The sequence below is a fragment of the Dendrobates tinctorius genome, unplaced genomic scaffold, assembly GCF_039654945.1.
Source record: "Dendrobates tinctorius isolate UK_male_01 unplaced genomic scaffold, ASM3965494v1 ptg000250l, whole genome shotgun sequence".
Lineage (NCBI taxonomy): Eukaryota > Metazoa > Chordata > Amphibia > Anura > Dendrobatidae > Dendrobates > Dendrobates tinctorius.
Genome location: NW_027361917.1, coordinates 25,587,490 through 25,612,460, shown reverse-complemented (window position 1 = coordinate 25,612,460; position 24,971 = coordinate 25,587,490). Strand labels below are relative to the sequence as shown.

Here is a 24,971-nt window from a genome sequence, read left to right as displayed (position 1 = left end):
GGGTCACTTGTGGGGGGGTTCCACAGTTTAGGTACATCAGGGGCTCTGCAAATGTAACATGATGCCCGCAGAAAATTCCATCAAAGTCAGCATTTCAAAATGTCACTACTTCCCTTCCGAGCCCTGACGTGTGCCCAAACAGTGGTTCTCCCCCACATGTGGGATACCAGCGTACTCAGGACAAACTGGACAACAACTTTTGGGATCTCATTTATCCTGGTACCCTTGTGAAAATAAAAAATTGTGCACTAAAAAATAATTTTTTGAGGAAAAATTTTTTTTTATTATCACGGCTCTGCGTTATAAACTTTTGTGAAGCACTTGGGGGTTCAAAGTGCTCACCACACATCTAGATAAGTTCCTTAGGGGGTCTAGTTTCCAAAATGGGGTCATTTGTGGGGGAGCTCCAATGTTTAGGCACACAGGGGCTCTCCAAACACGACATGGTGTCTGCTAACGATTAGACGTAATTTGCATTTCAAAAAGTCAAATGGCGCTCCTTCCCTTCTGAGCCCTGCCGTGTGCCCAAACAGTGGTTCCCCCCCACATATGGAGTACCAGCGTACTCAGGACAAACTGGACAGCAAGATTTGTGGTCCAATTTCTCCCGTTAGCCTTGTGAAAATTAAAAATAGTGTGCTAAAAATCATTTTTGAGGAAAAAAAAATATTTTTTATTATCACGGCTCTGCGTTATAAACATTTGTGAAGCACTTGGGGGTTCAAAGTGCTCACCACACAACTAGATAAGTTCCTTAGGGGGTCTAGTTTCCAAAATGGGGTTATTTGTGGGGGAGCTCCAATGTTTAGGCACACAGGGGCTCTCCAAACACGACATGGTGTCCGCTAACGATTAGACGTAATTTGCATTTCAAAAAGTCAAATGGCGCTCCTTCCCTTCTGAGCCCTGCCGTGTGCCCAAACAGTGGTTCCCCCCCACATATGGGGTACCAGCATACTCAGGAAAAACTGGACAACAAGATTTGTGGTCCAATTTCTCCTGTTAGCCTTGTGAAAATTAAAAATAGTGTGCTAAAAATCATTTTTGAGGAAAAAAAAATATTTTTTATTTTCACTGCTCTGTGTTATAAACTTTTGTGAAGCACTTGGGAGTTCAAAGTGCTCACTACACATCTAGATAAGTTCCTTAGGGGGTCTAGTTTCCAAAATGGGGTCACTTGTGGGGGAGCTCCAATGTTTAGGTGCACAGGGGCTCTCCAAACGCGACATGGTGTCCGTTAATGATTGGAGCTAATTTTCCATTCAAAAAGTCAAATGGTGCTCCTTCCCTTCCGGACCCTGCCGTGCGCTCAAACAGTGGTTTATGACCACATATGAGGTATCGGTGTACTCAGGAGCAATTGCTCAACAAATTTTAGGATCCATTTTATCCTGTTGCCCATGTGAAAATGAAAAAACTGAGGCTAAAAGAAAATTTTTGTGAAAAAAAGTACTTTTTTTATTTACAGATCAATTTGTGAAGTACCTGGGGGTTCAAAGTGATCACTATGCATCTAGATAAGTTCCTTGGGTGGTCTAGTTTCCAAAATGGGGTCACTTGTGGAGGAGCTCCAATGTTTATGCACACAGGGGCTCTCCAAACGTGACATGGCAACTGCTAAATATTCCAGCATATTTTCCATTCAAAAAGTCAAATGGCGCTCCTTCCCTTCTGAACCCTGCCGTGCGCCCTATGACCACATATGAGGTATCGTTGTACTCAGGAGAAATTGCCCAACAAATTTTAGGATCCATTTTATCCTGTTGCCCATGTGAAAATGAAGAAATTGATGCTAAAAGAAAATATTTGTTGGAAAAATTAAAATGTCCATTTTTTCTTTCCACATTGCTTTAGTTCCTGTGAAACACCTGAAGGGTTAATAATCTTCTTGAATGTAGTTTTGAGTAGCTTGAGGGGTGCAGTTTTTAGAATGGTGTCACTTTTGGGTATTTTCTGCCATATAGACCCCTCAAAGTGACTTCAAATGTGAGGTGGTCCCTAAAAAAATGGTTTTGTAAATTTTATTGTAAAAATGAGAAATCGCTGGTCAACTTTTAACCCTTATAACTTCCTAACAAAAAAATATTTTGTTTCCAAAATTGTGCTGATGTAAAGTAGACATGTGGGAAATGTTATTTAGTAACTATTTTGTGTCACACAACTCTCTGGTTTAACAGAATAAAAATTCAAAATTTGAAATTTTCTAAATTTTCGCCAAATTTCTGATTTTTTCACAAATAAACGCAAAAATTATCAACCTAAATTTACCACTAACATGAAGCCCAATATGTCACGAAAAAACAATCTCAGAATCGCTAGGATCTATTGAAGAGTTTCTGAGTTATTACCTCATAAAGGGACACTGGTCAGAATTGCAAAAAATGGCCTGGTCATTAAGGTCAAATTAGGCTTGGTCATGAAGGGGTTAAGATTGGTATATGAAACACCAGTCTTAGCAAATGTCGTCCATGATAAATGAGGTGCAAAACACGTCACCCTTTTCATGCAGTTTCTTCTACAGTTCTGACACATTTTGCTTAGTTAATCCTCAAATATGGATTTTTTTTCTCCTCTTTACCTTAAAAAATAAATGATGAAATGAATTAACGTGGATCTATACAAAACTAATAAAAGACACCTGTCAATTATACATCTATCAACAATAAAAATAATGTAGTTATCATTGCCAGAATGACGATAAGCATCAAATGATAATATTTGCTGAATCCGTAATAGGGCTATCCCATTATCCACGTTTTTCAATTAGGAAAAACATTAGATCATTGAGACGTCATGGTTTACAAGTACTGGGGTTCCAAGACCCCAATTTCTGCTAATCAGCATATTGGTAGTTAGGAAGTGTTTGCATGGAGGGACAGTTCAGTATGTCTTTTGCTCTCCGAGTGTTTGAATATTGCAGCAACATAAGTAGTTTTTGTTAGCGCCCTGTATAATTTATGAGTACTTGGTTTTGCTACCACAAGCCAAATGATCAGGTTCCCAGGGGCCCATGTCAGTTGCCTAAGTTCAGAGAAGACAAGAACACTGGATGACACAATTAGGGTTTAACTAGCTGAAAGTATAACAATTGCAGCACTTTCTTCCAGCAATGAACAGGCGTAGTATTCTCTCTGGCAAAAGAGAATGGAAGTACCATATATAAAGTTTAAAGGGGTTTTCCAGCTTCATGAAATTTTTTTATAAACTATTGGCAACAGTTTAACATACTACAAGGTGTAGAGACAGGTGTATTTCATAGTCCGTATATGAACTGACCATGGGTCTCCCAACCCAAACTTACAAATGAGGTTGTAAGTTTGAGTTGGGACACCTGTGGTCAGTCTGGGCAGTGCTTTCCTTATACGGTCCATGAAAGCGGCCTAAGGGCGCAGTCAGACGGCGGTATTACTCGCGCAATCCTCAGACTGGCCGGCAGCTCTCCTGACCTGGGTGTGACAGCTGTATAGAATTGCATGCTATGACGCTCAGTCTGGGAGAGCTGACGGCCAGTCTGAGGATTCCAATACGATCTTCGCATGAGTAATACGACTGTCTGACTTCGCCCTAACACTCACAACCCAATGGTGCTCCCATGCTGACCGTTTCCTTCTCACATGCCGCCCTTTGTTTATACAACTTTAGAGATGATGTTCTTTTCTGTAGGTTACTCACCTTATATGTGACACAAGGGCAGTATTATTTGTTCCTATATCATTCTCTGAACGTATGGAAGTATTTCTCAGCAATGTAGTTTTAAACTTCACTAGCATGTGGTTTTATTTAACCGGGCTTTTAAATTGGTTAGTGCTGGGTGTGCAGTTTTAACTGGATACTATTGTTTACCTGTACAAGTACTTGGCCGTTAAATGGAATTTTTCAGTAGGTTTTTGCTGTGTAATCTGATAGTAGCATAATGTAGAGACAGAGAGCCTCATTCCTGCGATGTGTCACTTACTGGGCTGTTTGGTGTATTTTTTATAGTATCCCTGTTTTGTTTTATTTAGATGTAGCAGAGCTAAGACTTCTGGGCTGTGTGTAACCCCTTCCACACCCCTGACTGGCAGCTTTCTGTGTACACTGTACATTGTCAGCAAGCTGCCAATCAGTGGATGGGGCATGGTTACACATGAGACATAGTACTGCAGTGATAATCTCCTGCTGATAAAATACTGATTGTTTTGAACTACAACATATAACCTAATAAGTGACAAATCCCTGGAATCAGGCTTTCTGCTCCTCAAAATGCTGTTCTCAGATTAAAAAGCAAAAACCTGCTGACAGATTGTCTTTAACATTTAGGATGAAAGCCATGCTGCTTTGCGGTAAACTACAGTACATCCGTGCAGGTATATAAGTAAAGTTGGTGCTGGACCATATCCAGGACCAGGTCCATCATCCATGTCAGAAACCTGGGGCAGCTGGATTAAGCCCTGAGAACCACATACTCTTCTTTTGATTAACCGGCATGGTGCCCCTCACCGTAAAGATGATGTCACGCCAGGCCAGCTAATCAAAAGGAGAGCCGCAGATGCCATCAGGTAAGAGGTTGTTTTCAGGACTCCCATCCCATGACCATAATTTACTGATGTGACTGATAAACTGGATCCTACGAATCAGTGCACACCAGCTCTTATTAGAGGAACATAACATTTCAGCTTTTGATAGATTTCACCTTTTCTGTACAGCTTTCTATTAGTGATGAGCGAACGTGGTCGGATAAGGTGTCACCCATGCTCGTGAGTAACCGAGAGACTTTGGCATGCACGAAAAATATGTTCAAGTCTCCGTGGCTGCAGGTCTCGCAGTTGTTCGACAGCCACAACACATGCACGGAACAGCCGCAAGACATGCAGGCTCAGGGACTCGAACATATTATTCGAAGACACTCGTAGAGCACCCGAGCGTGGAAAACACCTTATCCGGACACGTTCGCTCATCACTACCTTCTGTGCATCGCTTCACAAAAGTATCCGATGTGTTACAGGAAGAATTGTGGCTGAGCAGTGAAGTTTCATAGCATCAGCTCCGCAGCCACATGAAGACTGTACTGATCAGAGCCCATACACCCACACAGATTGTAACCTACGACATCAAGGATCGTCATGTTACAATTTCTATTAATAAATGTGTATGTCCTAAGCCCGTCAAACTCTGCTTAGTCCAGCTGTGACTAGATGTCAATAATGTGCAGTCCGTTTCTTTCCTCATTATTAAAGTAAAGGGTCTCATCAAGAACAATATCCATTATTATGGCTGCAACGAAGACGGCTTATTTCATCAATTCCAGGGAATTTATAGATCCTGTATTGATTTTTTTTTCCCCTTTTAATGAAAGCTTTGAGTTCCCTCTTGTCACACAAAATGGTTTCAGTGACTAGAAACCCACACTAGACGTCACTGGGTTCTTCTTCCGTCAGATGGAGTTTAATAGGCAACCTGAGATATGTCACTTTTCATCCATCTCTTGTTATAGAGGCAGCGCAGGAGATAGAGAAATGTACGAAAAGGAAAAAGCTCGGGAATTCGATTTCCTTCTAGCGCCTGAAAACCACATAATAATTGGTAATAAGCACCTGGGAACAGGAGGAAATGTGTTCTGTTCAATATAATACCCTATGTATAATATATAATAAGATATACAGTATATAAACAATTCCATTCAAAAATAATCTTAAGTTGTTAATAAAAAAATACTCATATTATTTTTTTTAATGAGGTGATGAATTCAATCAACTTGCAATTTGGATAATTGCTATCAACAATATATTTCTCACAAATCCAGGTATGGCATCTCTCTATTAAAATTCACATTGTGAATTTATGTAATCATAATATGGAGCCTATAGAAGTGTATGAGGCCATAACAGATACCTGTATGCGATCATTTGGGCTCCCTTACAGTAGCGTATAAAAATAGCTCTGATGTCGCTCCTGAGAAGTTGGATGAGTGAAATCCGTACGATTCAACTTATGTCACGCAAGTGTGCGGTTTTTTTCTTGCTTAGCGTTTGACATCCTTATGCAATGCTTTATAAACTTCATTTTTTAAATACTGTAATCGCTACATAATTCAAACCTAATTTCCAAACTAATACAGCAACCTTGTATACAGCTATATATAGAGTTACAGAGTAGATAGATATATAGAATATATATATATATAGAATAAATAGTATAGATGTCATCTAGATATTTAATTTCACAAGCCCCAACATATAATTTCATGTGGCACTAAACGGTGTTTTTAGGCTTATTTAACCTATTAAATAAATAATAATAATAATAATAAAAAAATTACACGCGGTCACCCCTATTTGTGAAAACCAGCCAACTGGGGGCTTATATGATGAGGCTGGGAAGGTCAATGCTTATTCGGCCCTTCCCAGCTTAAAAATACAAGCCCACAGCAACCCCAGAATTGGAACAACACATTATATGTGCCAATCATCTTCCCAATTTTCCCTGGTGCAGTGGCACTTGGGGTACTGGTTTATGGGATTGATGTGAGCTGTGTAGTGTCCGCTGGCATCAACTACTGGGGTTAGTAATGGAGAGGCATCTATCACTTATCCACTAAGTTAAAAGAAAAAGAAACGCACAAATATTTTAATTTCAATGACAACCCCCGACTCTAACCCTGTTTCAACAATTTATTTAAAAAAAAAAAAACATGAAGATCCGAAGTAGTCCTGGGAATCCAAAGTAGTCCACAAATGGGAACTTGAAAGACATAAAAAGAGAGAATTAAATAAATAAAGACAAAAACATTCACCAGTTTATTCATTTTAAAAAATCACCGCATGGCACAGAGTAATAAACTTTTGCAGTCATATGATATCACGTTATTGTAGCGTGTGATGTGATATCATGTGACTGCAAAGGTTCGTTACTCCGCAAACTTTTTTGAACGTATTATCCATATATTCCTGCACTTTTTGAGTCATATTCTGTAATTGTGGTTTGGTCCTGATGAAGAAGTTTGGAAACCTTGAAACGCGTTGACAATAAACCGCGTTCAGGCTTCATCTTCATGTGTGATCGTATCTTCGAACCTTGGGCAGCGCGGACTCTGAACCACCATACTCCTCATTCATTGCAACGCATCTGCTTGGTGGTCCTGATGTAGCCTTTACATGCTTCTATAGGAGTTGTGACTGTCACAGGTGAGCATACCTATAATATCTTACATCACTTGGTTATCAGATAAGACCCTATTTTGCTCTTTTTTTGTCTCTCCAGTTTTACTATTTGATTTAGAGTAATATGGTATGGTCTTCATAGACTTCTAAGGGTGTCAGAGGGGCAAGACATGGCCCTGTTATTCAGATAGGTGTGGACATGTCATGAATTCCTGAGTTGGGACAACCTTTTTACCATTGTATGGCGACACACAAGTTGCCGTTGCTTAAATAGTACTGAGCCATAGAAAATCAATTTGATTGTCACTCCAGTATGTTCAGAGCTGAACTGGGGCTGAAATTCAGCCTTTCGTGTTTGAAATCAGCCCCCTCACAACCCTTCTCCCTAATGGGGGTATCAATTACAAATATGATCCTGCCTGTCTGAGAAAACCAATATTTACTCCAAGATTTACAGTTCACTTTCTCCTCCATCAGGAGCCATTGTACGGACAGAAGAGCTGGTCAGTTGATGAGGAAAGCTGCACTAAAAATGTAAAGTGGCCAACCCCTTTAACCAATCGACTGTACTATGACTGTTATTACGAACATGTAACAGTAGATATCTATGACTCACCATTTACATTCTCGCTGATTGTGGTTATTCATTTTGCCTTTTCCTTTCCATTTGGCCCAGACCGCTGTAAGGTAAAGCAGGAACGCGGGATGCAGTGACAAGCAGGAGGCAGATCAAGTGTTAACCAGGGTTTAAGACAGGGAATACTCCACGCAGGGAGAGTATAAGGGAGGTATGGGGGGGTTAAGGTTCAGGACGAGAATAAGGGTGAGTGCACACGCTGCGGATTCACCTGCAAATCTTTCCGCGCGGATTTGCAGGTAAAACCGCAGGTAAAGTGACCTGCGGTTTTCCTGTGGATTTGCCAGCGGTTTTCCCCTGCGGATTGACACCTGGACAATGGAACAGGTGTCAAACCACTGTGGAATCCGCAGAAAGAATTGACATGCTGCGGATTTAAAACCGCAGCAAATCCACTCGGAAAAATCCACAGCATGTGCGCTGCGGATTTGAAATCCCATTGGCTAACATTGTACTGTACACTGCGGAACTGCTGCGGATCCGCAGGGCTAAACCCGCTGCAGATCCGCAGCAGAATCCGCAGCGTGTGCACATACCCTAAGTGTTCAAATAATGGGAAAACTTATCAGTCTGATGTTTCCAGAGGATGGAGGCTTAGAGATCCCGCGGTGGCGTCGTAGGAGATGCGTGAAGTCTCTGGCCTGGTCCTGGAGGAATGAGAGGCGCTGTCTCCTGACAGCCGCGACGTATCCTGGATCTCCTCGGCATAGCCTTGTGGTACCAGGGTGAAGTGTCTGTGGAGGAGGCGTCTGTGGCGCCGGTGCAGAAGGATGGAGGTCAGCGGTGCGGACCAGGAATATCATTGCAGTCTCTGCGTGTTTACCCCAGTCAGGCCTACAGCGTGCACTGTGGACAAACAGCGGTACGGTATGGGACGTTACCCCAGTGTCGGAGGTGAGAGGGCCCACAGTCCCGTGCTGCTCGCAGTCTGACTGCACGTGTGTTGTCTGTCGGAAAAACGGCCTGGTCTCCTGGCGTCACGCTGCGGAGAGAGTCAACGTTCTCCTGCTGCGTACACTGTCTTCCTGCCAATGAGACTGTTTTGGCGCGCCTGTCCCTTTTATATCTGACCCGCCCCGTGTAGTCAAGTGCAAAGGTCTGTGCAGGTCAGAAAGTGCTCCCCCCGGCAACAAAGGTGACATCCCCAATAGTTCTTAAGAGTCAGTGATAAGCGGTCATAAAGGAGCGTTTAGGAAGCAACCCAGGGGCAGACAAGGATGTCAGGTTTCCACCGCAGCTCCAGCCGAAAACCTCCAGTAGAGGATAGGAGCAATGAGGAAATGGAAAACGGTCTTAGGAGCGCAGGAAAGAGACTCAGACGAGATGGGTTTAAACCACAACGCGTTTCAACAGAGGATCCATCTTCATCAGGTGGAAGTTTATCAATGACATAGGGGATGGGGTATTTAAATGGGAAGCAGCCAATCACAACAGTCAAAACAGTCACATATTATGGTAGTCACATGTTACGACAAGATGACATCATATATTATAAAAAAAGGAGATAAAAACAACCTATATAAAACGTGAGATAAAACAGCATGAGTTAAACAAGTTTTAAATGCATAAAATGTGCAAAAAGGAGCAATAAAATAATATAGATAAAAATGAATAAAATTATTAACAAGTTAGTAGACCAGTAAAAAGAGAGAACCCATATTAATAATAAAAGCATGTAAACAATAGCATCTAAGTAAAACGCACTGATGATAAAAAGGCAAATAAAGTTATCTGGTCACTTTATCAATAGTTAAAGACCTTCAGGGGCAAGTGTGCCAAGCTTGAATATCCAAAAGCTTTCTCTATTGATTAAACTGTTGAAGCGATCAGCCACGGTATCAGGTATGTGGTCAATAGTCGTTAGTTTCAAAGTTTTTGGATTTTTTTGATGCATAGTTAAAAAATGTTTAGAAAGGCAGTGCAGGAGAAAGCCATTTCGGATATTCTGTTGATGTTTGTTCAATCTAGCATGCATCGTTTGTATGGTTCGACCTTCGTACTGTAGGCCGCAACCACATTCAATCAAGTATACCACAAAAATAGATTGACAGTTAACATGAAAATTGATTTTATGAGGTACCTGTAGTGTTGGATTTAAATTCATGTACTCCATTTAAAATGGAGGTGCAGCAAAGACATTTGGGGACTCTACATGCATAGCAACCAGGGTTCAGAGAAATTGGGAGAGAAGATAGGGAGCCTGAACTCAAGGTGATGTTGCTTGGTGCACCAAGGTTCCGTAACGTTCGATTTCTGCGGAATACTGTTCTAGGCCATAACATGTGACTGTTTTGACTGTTGTGATTGGCTGCTTCCCATTTAAATACCCCATCCCCTATGTCATTAATAAACTTCCACCTGATGAAGACGGATTCTCCGTTGAAGCGCATTGTGGTTTAAACCCATCTCTTGTCTGAGTCTCTTTCCTGCGCTCCTAAGACCATTTTCCATTTTCTCATCCCCAATAGTTCTGGCCCTGTTACGAGAGAGGTACCACTAGCCCGGTTCATCTCCCTACACCGCCATGACCTCTCCCTCCATCAATGAATCTTGACTGTAGAATGTAACAAAATCTTTGGCTTATCATTTTGACAGCACCTGTCTTACATTCCCTGTGTACCTCCTTATGAAAAAATAACACCCCCTGTCCCTACTTGTAATAAATTAATCTTCATTATGTGTCCTTGTAATAATAACAACCTCTATTGTATATCCATATAATAATTCCCCCACCCATTGTGTCTCTCTTTAAAAATCAACCTCGTTTGTGACTTTTTTTAATACTGACCTCCCTCAGATGTTGCTACTTTTAATAACCGCCCTGGTCCGCCATCATTGTGAATGCCCATGCCTGCCTATAAAAAGATCATACCCTGTTCCCATGCAGAGCAGCGATGCACTCCTTCACTGCAGTCTCCAGTCCAGCAAAGGTGGCTCAATGGATTTCTGTGACTGCACCACCCTTTGTCCCCTGCCTACCCTTTTCAGGCTGGAAGCGTCCTACAGCCTGCCAAACTAAAGTGGTGGAGCAGTGAGCCGATGGCTCGCTACTCTGCTACAGATGGTAATAGGTTTGGCATCTTGAAGATGACCATAGTGGTAAAATTATTTTGGGCTGATGTGGACCACTGCTGGACTAGCCTGTCTGCTGTTTGCCAGACGGCCAAGTCTAGCCCTAAATAAATTCCATTATTTTTTTCTACATTGATAACTTGAGACAACTTTATAAGTTCATATGATCAGGCAATCTACATAAACGTCCTGCACCAAATGCACAAGTTCTGTATCGAGACATATGTCAGAAATAATCAGGATGTCCTTTAGTTGTACATATGTGATAAGAAATTATGCCAAACTAAGAGCTCTCAGCGCTCTATGGCGACATACGTATGCAGAATGTGTGGGGAAGCTCTGCAGGTCAGTGCATTGAAGTCATTGCTGAGGGCAAAGGTGTGGTGCAGTGCAGCAATAAACAGGAGGTGAGGAGCTTCACTTATCAGGGTAAGTCTCCTGTTTAGCATGTCTCAATGTTCTTCTAATCAATAGACAGCCTATAATACTTCAGGTTAATTAGATTCATATGACACTATAGGGGACGCACCGGCGTCGTGTATATATGGATAATTCCTTCTTGGATAGAGGGCATCATAGCATAGATGGCATCGTCAGCCATAAAGTGTTAATGTCATTAACTTTCACAGGACTGCTTACTTTAGGGACTGAAAGACAGAGCAGCCTTGTTCAGAGCCTGCGTTCTGCTTGAAGTGAGCACACTGCTTTGATTGCTGAGTCTGAAGGTTATGTAACAAGAAGAAAAGAGTACATTAGTTCCTCTCGCCTCTAAAACCAATGACTAGCTAGTGACAGTTCTAGCCCAGGAGCATTGAGCTGAAGGAGGGCTGCAGTTCCTCCACTCTTCTCACATGCACCTCCAGCTGAGACAGAGCTGTCCTCACAGGCGCACCTTAGACCACACTCAAGTGACCTGTGCTGGTGAGTTGACCCTTCATCACTATGCTATTACGACTCCATTTATACCATGTTCATTCACACCATCACTGGCTTTTTGAATTTTTTACTGGATGAGTATGTGGGGTTTTGTAAGAAGATTGCGTTACGTTATTGTATATGTGTGTATATATATATACTGTGTATATATATATATATATATATATATATATATATATATATATATATATAGTGCATTTTATATTTATAGCTACCCGGTCCTGGATAATGGTTGTTACAGAATGTCCTTTGGATAAATACCACTGCACAGCTGGGTTAGTTTTTGCACTCATGCCAAACTCCCCAGGATCTTCTCTGAACTGCATGCATTGTCTCCTCGCCTGTCTGCTTTCTTCCTTTGGGAGAGGTTAATAGCGGCATTTGGAAAGAGGGGATGATACAATTAACCCTAATGCTGTATGCATATTTCTATATATTACAATGTCTCTAGCTGTCGCGCTTTGAATCAGATCGTTACAATATTATCTTGTCCTTATAATTAATGTTTCCTCCTTTCCAGTTGTGACTACAGAACAGTGTAGGTTTATGTATAATTTGCACATGATAGTAAGTGACCTATATTTCCTATTATCCGTGAAAGTAAAACTTCACGACTGGTAAAGTAATCCGAATTACCAATGAAACTCGGATTGCGCCACATTACATAGGGTCCTGATAATGAAACGAAGTACTAAGTCTCAGTGGATACAGTCTTTCAGGTATTGTTATTAGGTTATGGTTGTTTATTTAGAACGTAAATAACAATATTAATTCTGGAGAATATTGTAGAACCTTTAATAGAAAAATTGAGTAAAAGTCAATTATGTGTGTTGCGTTTTATTTTTTTAAATCAGTTCCATGCATTTCAATCATAAATTACATATTTTTGATATCATGAACATCTAAGTATAGCAATTTGGTTATAAAGCGATATTTTAGGGAATTGCCATATAAGCTCCAGTTACATTGTAGTCAGTTCACCCAGGGTGACCCAGTCCTGTAAATGCTTGGAAATATATTCGTATTTGACAAACAGTAGCCTGCAGTAATTTTCGGCAGTCGTGTGAGGCTTTAACTTGGGTAGATGAGAAATACACAGTGAGAAGATAATGAAGGATATTTGAAATGAGTAGGGTGCATATTAAATATGCATGTGCTATAAAATGACTAAGAAAAGAAACGCGCAAACAAAATCACATTGTGGCTTCTGTGCTGCTCATTAGAACTGATAGTAATTAATGTTTCTATGTTCCCTTTCAATATAAAGTTGCTAAAATAAATGTTTTACCATTTACTTTTTTTAATTAAACGTCATATAGGATATATAACTTCCAGTCCAACCATAACCAATCAAGATTGGTAAAGTAGATGTTAGTAATATCCGATCTGAATGCACAGATTTAGATAAACTGGAATATATATTAATGGGATCTGTTGTAGCAGGGTTTGATATAAACTTACGGCCCCTAATTCGTATTAACAGAGATTGCAGAAGACAGACCTCCACCGATCATACTTTTACTGCGTGACTAATTGACAGCTCATAAAAGCAGAGAAGTTAAAAAAGTAGTTGGAGAATGACTTTAATTCCCTTTTGCCAAGCAGTGCAATGTGGTTTAGTTGCCCTTTAATTGGCGTTAAACTTTGTTTATTAGCTCTTTAAAAAATTCTGTTGCTCAAGTTAGTAAACAAATATCCCATAAAGAAAACACTTTCTGCTTAGGACCCCCTATCTCAGCCTCAGTGTAAAGGTCTGATTTGTGCAAGTGTACTTTGAGTCCGAATGAGCACCAGTCAGCAATATAAGGCTAAGTGCACACGCTGCGGATTAATCTGCGTTTTTCTCTGTGCAGAACCGCAGGCAAAATGACCTGCGGTTTATCTGTGGATTTGCCTGCAGTTTTCCACTGTGGTTTGACACCTGGACAATTGAACAGGTGCCAAAGCGCTGCGGAATCCGCAGAAAGAATTGACATGCTGCGGATTATAAACCGCAGCAAAACCGCGCGGAAAAAAACGCAGTGTGGGCACTGCGGTTTGGAAATCACATTGGATAACATGGTACTGTACCATGTCTGTGGAACTGCTGCGGTTCCGCAGGGCCAAAAACGCTGCGGAACCGTAGCAGAATCCGCAGCGTTTGCACACCCTTACAGCTCAGTCAACAATTGTTTAAAGGCTTTTTTTCGACTATGAATTTATGGCTGCATTCACATGCAATGGTCATACTGTGCCTGAACAACGTAATAGTTCCCTACCGCTGTGGTCGATCACTTAAGGAGTTGTTTCACCTGCAAGAACGTGTGGCTGATCAAAATGGCCCTGCAGTTTTGCAGGTGAAAAACTGTTTCCTTGCAAGATAAAGTGATTGTGCAAGAAACATTGGAAAGACCACAATGGCACATGGCTATTGCAATTTTCAGTCACAGTGTGATCGCTGAATGTGAACGCAGCCTTAGCTTGTATTTGCTTATTCGTCGGTTAAATGCTGCCAAGCCTACAGGAGCCAATAATCAGGAATCAGGATCAATTATTCTTATTATTGCTTACTCAGCAGATTATCAGCAAATGTAAAAGGTCTTAAAGCGAAGCTGACAGCTGATACATGCTGTCTGATCCACAGGCAGTATGTATCAGGCACTGGCTGCATGATCTCAGTCAGCCAAGTTTGACTCTGAAGCACAGTGGTGTTTCAGAGAAAAAATTGCTTTAAAAGCCACCAGGGACCGAGCCGTGCTGGAAGCTAGTCAGGTGCCCAACCGCTTCTAAACGCCCACTACTCTTGATTGTCAGGTCTCTCCCTACCTGCGTGTAAAGGCAAAGTAGCTAGTTTGTGAGGTATAAAGGAAATGATACATGGTTTTTGAATTATTTTAAAAATGTAAACCTGAAAATTGTGATGTGCATTTGTATTCAGCCGCCTGTAGTCTGATACTCCTAAATAAAATCCTGAGGGAAAAATTGCCTTCAGCAGTGATAGTATTAATAAAATGAGTGCACCTGTTTATAATTTATTCTCAGTACAACTCCAATTGTTCTGTGATGGTTTTGTTTGAGAAGATTAGGGATCAAACAGCATCATAAAGACCAAGGAACACACCAGACAGGTCAGGGATAAAGTTGTAAAGTTGTGGAGAAGAGTAAAGCATGGTCAGGTTATAAAAAATAGCTCAAGATCTGAACTTCTCTGGAAGCACTGCTCAATCCATGATCCAAAAATGGAAGGGGTATGTCTCAACTGCAAACCTACCAAGACATGGCTGCCCACCTAAACTGACATCCAAAGCAAGGAGAGCACTAATTAGAGAACTATCCAAGAGGCCCATGGTCACTCTGGAGGAGCTGCATAGATCCACTGCTCAGGTGGGAGCCCCTTACAGCCTCCCCATGTCCAGCATGAGAGCCCCATACAGCCTCCCCATGTCCAGCATGAGAGCCCCATACTGCCTCCCCAATGTCCAGCATGAGAGCACCATACAACCTCCCCTTGTCCAGCATGAGACCCTCACAGCCTCCTCTTGTTCAGCATGAGACCCCATAGTCTCCCTTTGTCCAGCATGAGAAGCTCATAGCCTCCTCTCATCCAGCATGTGAGGCCCCATAGACCCCCCATATTCAGCATGAGACCCCATAGTCACCCCATGCTCAGCATGAGACCCCATAGCCTCCCCAAGTACAGCATGAGACCCTATAATCTCCCCATGTCCAGCTAAATATCCTATACAATTTAAAAAAAGAATACCACATACCTCATTCCCTTTCCCCTGGTACTCTGCTAGTGACTCTGCTCTCTCTATGATGCACTGATGTCATCGCATCAGCTGTTTCACATGCTGATTGGTGGAAGAAGGTGTCGGCGGCCCCTCCTTCACCAATGCATTCATCGCTGCCTGCATTCCGAGGATGCAGATAGTGGTGACAGTGGGTAGCAGCGGACAGGAAGGGGAGGGTAAGGTAAGGTCCGTAGGCCATTGCTTTCAGCCCCTTGGCTGTCTTGGTTCATGGTCCGTATGGGAACAGCCAGAGAATCAGATGTGGCCTGCGGGCCGCACTTTTCCCAGATCTGATGTAGAGGATCTTAAGTATGCAATATGTATACCTGTTTTAGTTGATGTGCTGTGCTATGTCTGGGTTGTATGTCATGTTGATTCATTCTTAGCCTTTGGTGTGATTACACTAATACAGACTATTTCCCATGGTGCCCCTGGCTTTGCAGAGGGAGTGGAGTCTCATCATGCTACATTTGCTTTACCCCCAGTCTTACCCTAAGGCAGCAGTGATAGATTAGTGACATAGTCAGTCACCCTGCCTTCTGCTTATGACAGGATTCTCCCTGTCAGTTCTTACAAGCAGGAGGCAGACTGAAGCTGCATCTCACATATATACACTAAAAATACTGTACAGATAGCAAAAACAGGAGTGTGAGTCAGTTGAGTTTTAAATCTCTGTAGCCAATAATTGCGTGGACTCACCTATTATATTACTCTTCCAATATGACGCTGAAATTATATGTACAGCTGCAGCAGAGAAAAATCCAGTGGTACAAGGACAATGGAATTGGGACGAGAAGAGAGTTATCTGATTACAGATATATCAGATGTGATAGGTGACGATATCGTCTTGTGAAGTCAAATTCTGTAGTACTCCTATTGGAGCATTACGGTAATTTATTTTAACTTTTCGTACATAATTTTGTTACATTATGTTTGACATACTTTAAGACTCTATACGTGTTACTTATGTTATTCTTACATTGCTATGGTATGTGATAAAACAGAATTATCATTGTCAAATTTCTTTTAAAATCGCCATTCTTTGAAGCGTATTATTAAAATGTTTCCATATACATTTTGTTGTATTGCTTTTTCGTGAGTTTTGATATTTTCTGAGCATCTAATTACTGATACTAAACAATAGTGAAGACTTGAACTGCTTTGGACTGGGTGATATGAACGGTTCATCATTATGAGATATGTATGACTGTATGCAGTGAACTAATAACCTTCATTCTCCATCATCAGGACAGCCTGGGGTAATATGCTTGGCGGATTTAAATGAAAACAACTATTTTAATGAAAACAACCTTTTGTTGTTTAACTCTTTGTCCCGATTTGAGTTTACGCTAATATAATATAATAAACATGTAATAAATGTCAAGATATATGTGATTGTGTGGGAATGATTATACTCTTTTTTTTTTTCTCAATTATTTTTATTGAGGTTGAACAAGAAAACAAGTCAAAACAATGACAACCATAGTTACAACCACCATATACTGTATATGAAACTAGAGGAACGAGAGGAGAAAATAAGGAGCAGAAAGTGGGGACCGACAAATGAAAAACAGGAAAGGAAGGGGGGAGGGGAAGGGGTGAGGGGAGAACAGGCATTAGTGGCATCGATAGAACTATGTGTAACAGCAAGTGCACATAATAAGTCTCAGTGTTCTGCAGTACAGTAATATATTCCAAAAAGGAAAGAAAACAAACAACATCCAATATCTAATATCCGACATCTTAATTATATACGGCTAAGCAGGCTGGAGCGGGGCAACCGTGGAGTGTCTACTATGTATCCAGGGGTGCCAAATGTTCTGTCTTTTTATTATGGCGGTCATCGAGTGAGCTACTGCTAGTTCAAGCTGGCAGTGAGTGTTAATTCTATCAATTAGTCCTGCAACCTCTGGGGGGGTGGGATCTTTCCATCGAGCCGCTGTCAACACTCTAGCAGCTATCAAAATATGTGACAGCGTACCTCTAAGAATATGAGGAATTTCGTTCAGGCCAATGTGTAAAATGGCCTGGCTTGGGGGCAGAGTCATCTGGATACCCAAGACTTGTGAGATCAATAAATCAATACCCCTCCACCAAGGCTGGAGCACCGGACAGGACCACCAAGTATGCTCAAGAGTACCCCTCATCCCACATCCTCTCCAGCATTCACCAGACCCACCAGCTCCAAAATGTGCCGTTCGGACCAGGAACTGGTACCATCTCAGGTGCGTCTTTTTCAACTGCTCCAGATGGTTCACACATGAAGAGACCCGTACAACTTCACACAATCCTTCCTCCCAGTCAACAGGTTCGGAGAGAAAACCCAGATCCCGCTCCCACCTGATCATATAGGGCTGTTTTGTATTATCCGGCGGGTCATTCAGGGCTCTATATAATAATGAGATACCGCTCGGGCCAGAATCAGGCAGCAGAAAATAACCGTTAACTGTGTTATTTAGTTGTGAATTGAAAAAACCGAGTCCGGTGAATTATGCAACATATGACGTATTTGTAGGTATTGGTAAAAACACCTCCGGGTGGCCGGAAACTCAGCAGCCAGTTGGTCAAACAGGATTAACCCACCACTCCCCACCAGGTCTCCCAGACTCACAATTCCGGCAGCAACCCATGACTGAAGATTTAGGTATGGAACATGCATCTCAAGGGCCTTTAACGATATGGAGTAGCGTGATAGTTTAATAAGAGATGGTACCACTGTCCTCCAATGATGTAGCGCAGCTTTCATAGTTGGCAAAAGTGGGGAATATTTAGTAGTTTTAATAGCTTCAGCCTCCAAAATATATCGGGTAGACTTGGCAGCAGCATAATAATTTTCTATTTGAAGCCATTTATGGTCTCTGTCCGCTTGCCACCAGTCTCTCAGTCCCGTCATTATAGCGGCTTTATGATACTTTAACAAGTTTGGTACCCCCAGTCCCCCTTTTTTATACGGGAAATACATTAGGGCCCTGGAGATCCTAGACTTTTTATATGACCAAATATAACTATATGCCATAGTTTGTAATCTTAGAATTCTTTTTTTAGGGTTTATCATTGGTATGCACCAGAGTAGGTACAATATTTTAGGTAGGACAATCATCTTAAAGGCATTAATCCTTGCAATCCAGGAGGTCTGAACAGCATGAAGCTGCTCCAATTGTTTCTTAAGCTGTATTTCCAAATTAGTAAAGTTCCTATCCACAATCTGCTCAGAACCCGTCAGTGTAATGCCCAAATATGGAATACCCTCTCTCATCCACTTAAACGGAAAAATGGCCTCCAGCATTGTCTTTGCCGCACAAGGAACCGCCACCGGAAACAACAGGGATTTTGTGGGGTTCAGTTTATAGTATGAGACCTTGCTAAATTCCCCAAGTTCACAAATAATCGCAGAAAACGAAGATTCTAAATTTACACAGGATAGAATGACATCATCGGCATATAGACCAACTTTGTGCTCCACCTGTCCAACCCTAATCCCAGAAATGCCCGCCGACATTCTAATGCGCTCGGCAAGCGGCTCCATGCACAGCGCAAAAATAACAGGCGAGAGCGGGCACCCCTGTCTCATACCGTTCGTGATCTGGAACGGGCCGGACAAGAAGCCAGACGTCAAAACCCTGGCGCAGGGGGTCGAGTACATGGCACAGATTGCGGATAATATAGGGCCCGACAGTCCAAATTTCTTCAGGACTGCTCTTAAATATCCCCAGTGCACCCTGTCAAAAGCTTTTTCAGCATCAAGTGACAGGAATGCACTGGGTTGGCCAGACAGCTCAGATATTTTAATCAAATTCAATATACGTCGTATGCCATCCTTCGTCTCCCGTCCTGCAACAAAGCCCACCTGATCTGGTGACACTATAGTCAGTATAATTAGTTTCAGTCTAGATGCTATGATTTTAGTAAACAGTTTGACATCTGAATTTAACAAAGCAATGGGTCTGAAATCTCCGGGATGTGTGAGTGATTTCCCCGGTTTTGGTATAGTGGAAATAGTGGCCTCTAAATTAGGGGCCATCACAGTACCAGAGTCTCTCCAGTGTGTGAACAGACGCTGTAGATATGGTGTTAATTGCTGAGAAAAGGTCCTATAATAATCATTCGTTAAGTCATCCGGGCCTGGGGCTTTATGAAGTTTAGTCTGTTTAATCGCCTGCTGAATTTCTGCTGCCGCGAAGGGGGCGTTTAAATAATTGAATTGGTCAATGGTAATACATGGCAAATTAACAGAATCTAAGTATGCATCAATAGATGTTTGGTCAGGTTGAGGGGTGGAGGCATCATCTTTTAAATTATAGAGGGCAGTGTAATATTGAGCAAAGGCTTGCACTATGTCCCGTGGGTTCCTAAGGGCTCTACCTTGCTCATCCAATATGTGGTCAATTCGTGACATGACCTCCCGTTTATGAACTCTGCGAGCTAGAAGCGCTCCCGCCCTGTCCCCGGTAGCATATAAGTTAGTTTTAAGTTTCCTCATATTGTATGCATATTTGTATAGGAAATTTTCCCTTAATTTAAATCTAATTTGGGAGATCTCCTCAGAGACGGAGGGCGTATGTGCAGCCTTATTAATAGCATCTAAATAATGTAAACGGGAGAGCAGAGCCTCTCTACTGGCTTCTCTTTTCTTCTTTAAATATGAAGCTTGTTGTAGGAGAACCCCCCTAACCACCACTTTGTGAGCAGACCAAAGGGTCTCTGATGAGACCTCCCCATTATCGTTTATTTGAAAGTAGCCCTCCAGCTCCGAGGAAACCTTATCAACCACCTCCCCCCTCAGCAGCAATGAGTCATGAAGACGCCACCTGAACGCAGGGTCAGCCTGGTGGGCAAGAGCAAGGGTCAGAGAGACAGGAGCGTGGTCAGACCTGGCGATTAGGCCAATAGTGGCATTTAGACACCTGCTTAGGGTCGCACTATCTATTAAGAAATAGTCGATACGGGAGTATGTGGAGTGCCTAGGAGAATAAAAAGTATAATCTCTTTCCGATGTGTGTGAGTATCTCCAAAAATCATGCAGGTGAAATTCATGGGTTAGGAGGTTCAAACTCCTCCTAGTTCTCTTCCTTCCTGAAGAGCAGTCAAGGTCTGCATTCATGGGGAGATTGAAATCACCACATATGATATTGCTACCCTTCGCTTTTAAAGAGATATCATTAAAGGTAGTTCTCAAAAATTTGTGTTGGCCTTCATTGGGAGCATATACATTTGTCAACGTGTGCACCTCTCCATTTAGCAGGCAAGTGACTGTCAAGCATCTACCTACGGAGTCAGCATATTGTGATAACAATTGAAATGCTATTGTACGTTTCACCATAATGCACACACCAGCCTTTTTGGTCTGACCATTAGCAAAAAACATGTGGGGGAAGTGAGGGTGTCGAAGCCTGAAATTATCGGCTTCCAATAGAAGTGTTTCTTGAAGGCAGACAACATCCGCCCGTGACCTCCCCACCTCCCTCCACATCATAGAGCATTTTTCAGGGGAATTTAGGCCCCTAACATTCAAGGATAAGATTTGTATACTCATAATGCTGATATGAGAAGTTCACAGTGCTGTCGGCAGAATGGAACTGCACACTTAATATAGTCACATATAGCATATTAGAACCAACACGTCTACAAATACACTGAGAGTCCATTGTAGCACATAGATGCCTGGGTATTTGGGAGGAAAAAACCTGGAAGAAAAAATGGGAGCAGATATACTTACAGACGGGCCAGCGTATTGACCCGAAAGGATGCCAAAAAGAAAATAAAAAAGAGAACAGACAAAAAAAGAAAGGAAAAGTAAAAAAGATAAGAAACCAAAACATAGTCAAATATACGAGAGCCACTCGTATAAACATCCAGAACAGTTCGGACGATCCGCAGATCAAGGATCTAAGAGGGGGGTGGAAGTGAAAAGTTCACGAACCAAGGCCCACTAGGAAGCGTAGCAGGAGAGTCCAGTTATCCAGACTCATACCATGCAGTACAGTCAAGCCATACACCACTCCGAAGCCACCTTCCGACCCGTGTCAGCTTGTCTCGGTGAAAAAAGGATCTTCCAGCTCGTGAGCTTCTCCTCCGCTTGATTAGGAGAGGAACAGACGACTGTACTTCCATCATGAGTAATGAAAAGCCTCACAGGATTGAAACCCCACCGATATTTCACGGAGACCTCCCTCAAGGCTCTGCAGACGTGGGCATATTCCCGCCTCTTAGACAGCGTAGCAGCCGACAGATCTGGGAAAACTTGCAGTGCCTGAAACTCAGAAGGAAGCTCAGGAGGATTTCTTATTTGTCTCAGAAAGGTCTCTTTAGTAGTATACAGGTGTATCCTTGCAAGAGTGTCCCTGGGGAGAGACAAATCCAAGTGCTTGGGTTTGGGCGTCCTGTGGACCCTGTCAACCAACAGGTCCCTTGGGGAGAGCGATGGCAGGACAGCTTGCATATAGTTTTGGAGGAAGGGGGCCAGATCTTTATCTCCTATAGTCTCTGGGATGCCTCTTATACAAAGATTATTTCTTCTAGATCTGTCCTCCAGATTGTGTATTTTATCAAATGCCCCTGCCAATCTACCTTTCATGGCTTGATACTCATCCACAAGAGCGTTCATAACGGAAACATACTCAGACATCTTGTTTTCTAAGTGGTCTGTACGTACTCCTAAAGAGTTAACTTCTCCTCTTATCTCCTTTAACATGTCCTGCATGTCCTCCCTTAAAGAAGTGTGTATAGATGCCAGGAAATCCCTCATGTCCCCCCTAGTCATAGGTGCAGAGTTACTGTGATGTGTATCTGCTGAGGTCTCACCTCTCTCTGAGCCCTGGGAGCCGTGGGAGGAACGAGATGATCCTGTGGGAGGGGAAGCTGCTGCCATTTTCCCTACTGCATGTGCAGTCTGAGTCCTCAGAAAGAAGTCAGGCAGGCGCAGAGGAGAAGCCTTTCTCTGTGTTCTACCACGGGTCATCATGTGCCCGGGGGTGGTTAGGAAGCCGGCGGTGCACTGCACGGCGGTCGAGGAAGTCGCTGAATGCCGATATGAGCCGATGTAAGTCTGGAGTCACTGGAGCTCTGGAATCACACTCCTTCCATCTTCAGCGAGCAGACCCCGCCCCCCGGAATGATTATACTCATAAAAAGCAATAAACTACAATATTAGCAAAATAGTCATACTCGGACTAAAAGTAGATGTCCACATTTGGGGACAATTTTTTTTTTCTTATTTAGATGCATGTATTTTTGGCATAACAATATTTTTTTGCAATTGGGTTTCATTAAAAATTTTGCACCTTTTGCTTTCTATAGCCTCTGTGTCTTTTTCTGGCTGTAGCATGGGTTAGCTCAGAATCAGTCAGTGAGCTTATTCTGATGTTCGAATAGGAGCATATAGAACTCTTTTTTTTAATGCTGATTTATAATCAGAGACCACGTCAAACTTAAGTGTTCAGTGAAACAAGCAAAAAAAAAAAAAACAGTTAAAAAGCAAAGCAAAATTTGTAATGAAACCCAACAGCTAAAAAAGGATTTTTAGCTCAAAATGCATGCATTTGAGTAAAAAAAAGTCTTAAACATGGTTTATAGTTTTGTAAGTAAAGAACTTCACCCCTTTCAGAAGGAATGGGGAAAGGTGCATGAAAAAGAGCAATTTTGTCGTTCTCTATTACGTAAACATTCTAAAATAATTTAATAAATCTTGCACTCACTGTTCGACAGAATGACATTTTGAGGTTATGCGAAGTCTAGAAGATGAAAGAATATATAAAGAAAGCAAAAAGGAGATTAAAAGGCTTATCTCCTCTAAGGCAAGTGGATGGAAGCTTTGGGAAAGGGATGTCTAGTAGATCCACGTTTAGGGGTACTCTAAGAAATATTGAAACTCATGAAACAAGTCATGTGAGTAGTTAATAATAATCTTTATTTATATAGCGCCAACATATTCCGCAGCGCTTTACAGTTTAACAGTTTCAAAACACAAGTCATAATTAACAACGTAGTAGTTGATAGTTTAGGGTTAATTAAGGGACTACAAGGCTCGCGTTTCCCAATCTGTGATTGAGGTGCCACACTTGACCCTTTGATTCCTTTTACATGGGAAATGTTGATATTGGTCTACACCTATTATGACAAGGAGGTCATAGTTTTTTTTAATACTTGGATCAAAGCCGCTGCATGTTGTCACCAAGCATGAAAGCTATAATTTTCATGTGGATAAATGTGAATTTTTCACCCATTGAGGTGTATTTTAGGTCTATTTTACTCTAGGTTTTGCACCAACTCCTATTTTAATTTCAAGCCTGCAAAAAATCAATACAGGGTGCCTATCAGCTTTATCATACCATACAGTAAATTTATACCTAAAGAGGCATCAATACGAGATACTGATGTATCATTTACTTTAGTGCCTGATACATTTTATTTGCAATCCGTTTCAGGCACTTAAAATACAGGTGTTATTAAGGACAGGAGTATTTGTAATCTTTGATAAGGAGAAATATACACTAGATGATAGCCAGTTCAAAGCAATTATCCAGGAAAGTCCTAGGGACACATCACAAATTAAAGATTACCGTACTTACTTAATAGTCAGCTGTGAAGAAGGCATGGGAGAATTCGTTTTTAAAGGTCAGAAAAGTGACCATACAAAAAGAAAGTCGATGCTTTCCCATAGTAATTAGAATGCAGCAATGCTAGGATATTTTTCATTGGTTATGTATGTCTAATAAAGAATGACTTGCGGTGATTGTGATCTGAATGTGTTTCCAACAAATACTTTTATACAACTCAATAGGTGTTGTAAATTAAAGGAAAACTCCACTTAAAAGGGATTGTCCACTGCACCGACAACCCCATCTCAATCACCATAGTTGCTGCAAGTGAAATAATAGCAGCTATACTCGCCTGCCGTGCCGGTGCTGTTCCCGCAGTGTAGGCACCTGCTCTCCCAGGGCTCGCATGACATATTTTTAGTCTCGCGAGCACTGCAGCCAATCAGCTGCTGCTTCTCTCTTGCTACAACCAGATTAAACTGGCACCCGAAAGACATTTAGAGCTGCTACTTCTCTCTGACACACTCTGGATGTCAATTACGGCCAAAGGAAGTGAGAGGGAAGCAGCAGCTGATTGGCTGCAGGTCTTCCATGACAAGCAACTACACACAAACCCGGGGAGAGCGAACACCAACATCGCTGGATCAATACTCACTCCGAATGTGAGTACACCTGCTATTATTTTACTGTACATGGGGGAACTATGGTGATTGAGACGGGAATGTCCGAGTAGTGGACAACCCCTTTAAGCAGCAATCCAAAACATTTTATATATGAAATCTCCATTAATTATTGCAGAACCTTGTAAATACTTTGTCATTTTCTACCAATTTTGAGTCCATAGATTAAGGCTGGTTTCACACATCCGTGTTTTTCT

The 24,971-nt window shown here is 41.9% G+C and overlaps 1 protein-coding gene across 7 annotated transcripts in view; it reads left to right on the top strand.

The window, feature by feature from the left end:
- ARHGEF33 (Rho guanine nucleotide exchange factor 33) overlaps positions 1-24,971 on the top strand; it is a 165,919-nt gene that overhangs the window by 17,615 nt on the left and 123,333 nt on the right. For 4 of the 7 annotated variants that reach the window (XM_073557548.1, XM_073557546.1, XM_073557543.1 and 1 more), the window contains exon 1: positions 11,508-11,769. The exons of 1 other annotated variant lie outside the window; for it this stretch is intronic. In XM_073557548.1, the coding sequence (XP_073413649.1) occupies positions 11,700-11,769 (70 nt within the window). In that variant the 5' untranslated portion in view covers positions 11,508-11,699. Of the gene's footprint in view, positions 1-11,507; positions 11,770-24,971 lie in introns of those variants that run through there. 2 more of the 7 variants (XM_073557544.1, XM_073557545.1) reach the window with 2 other exon arrangements.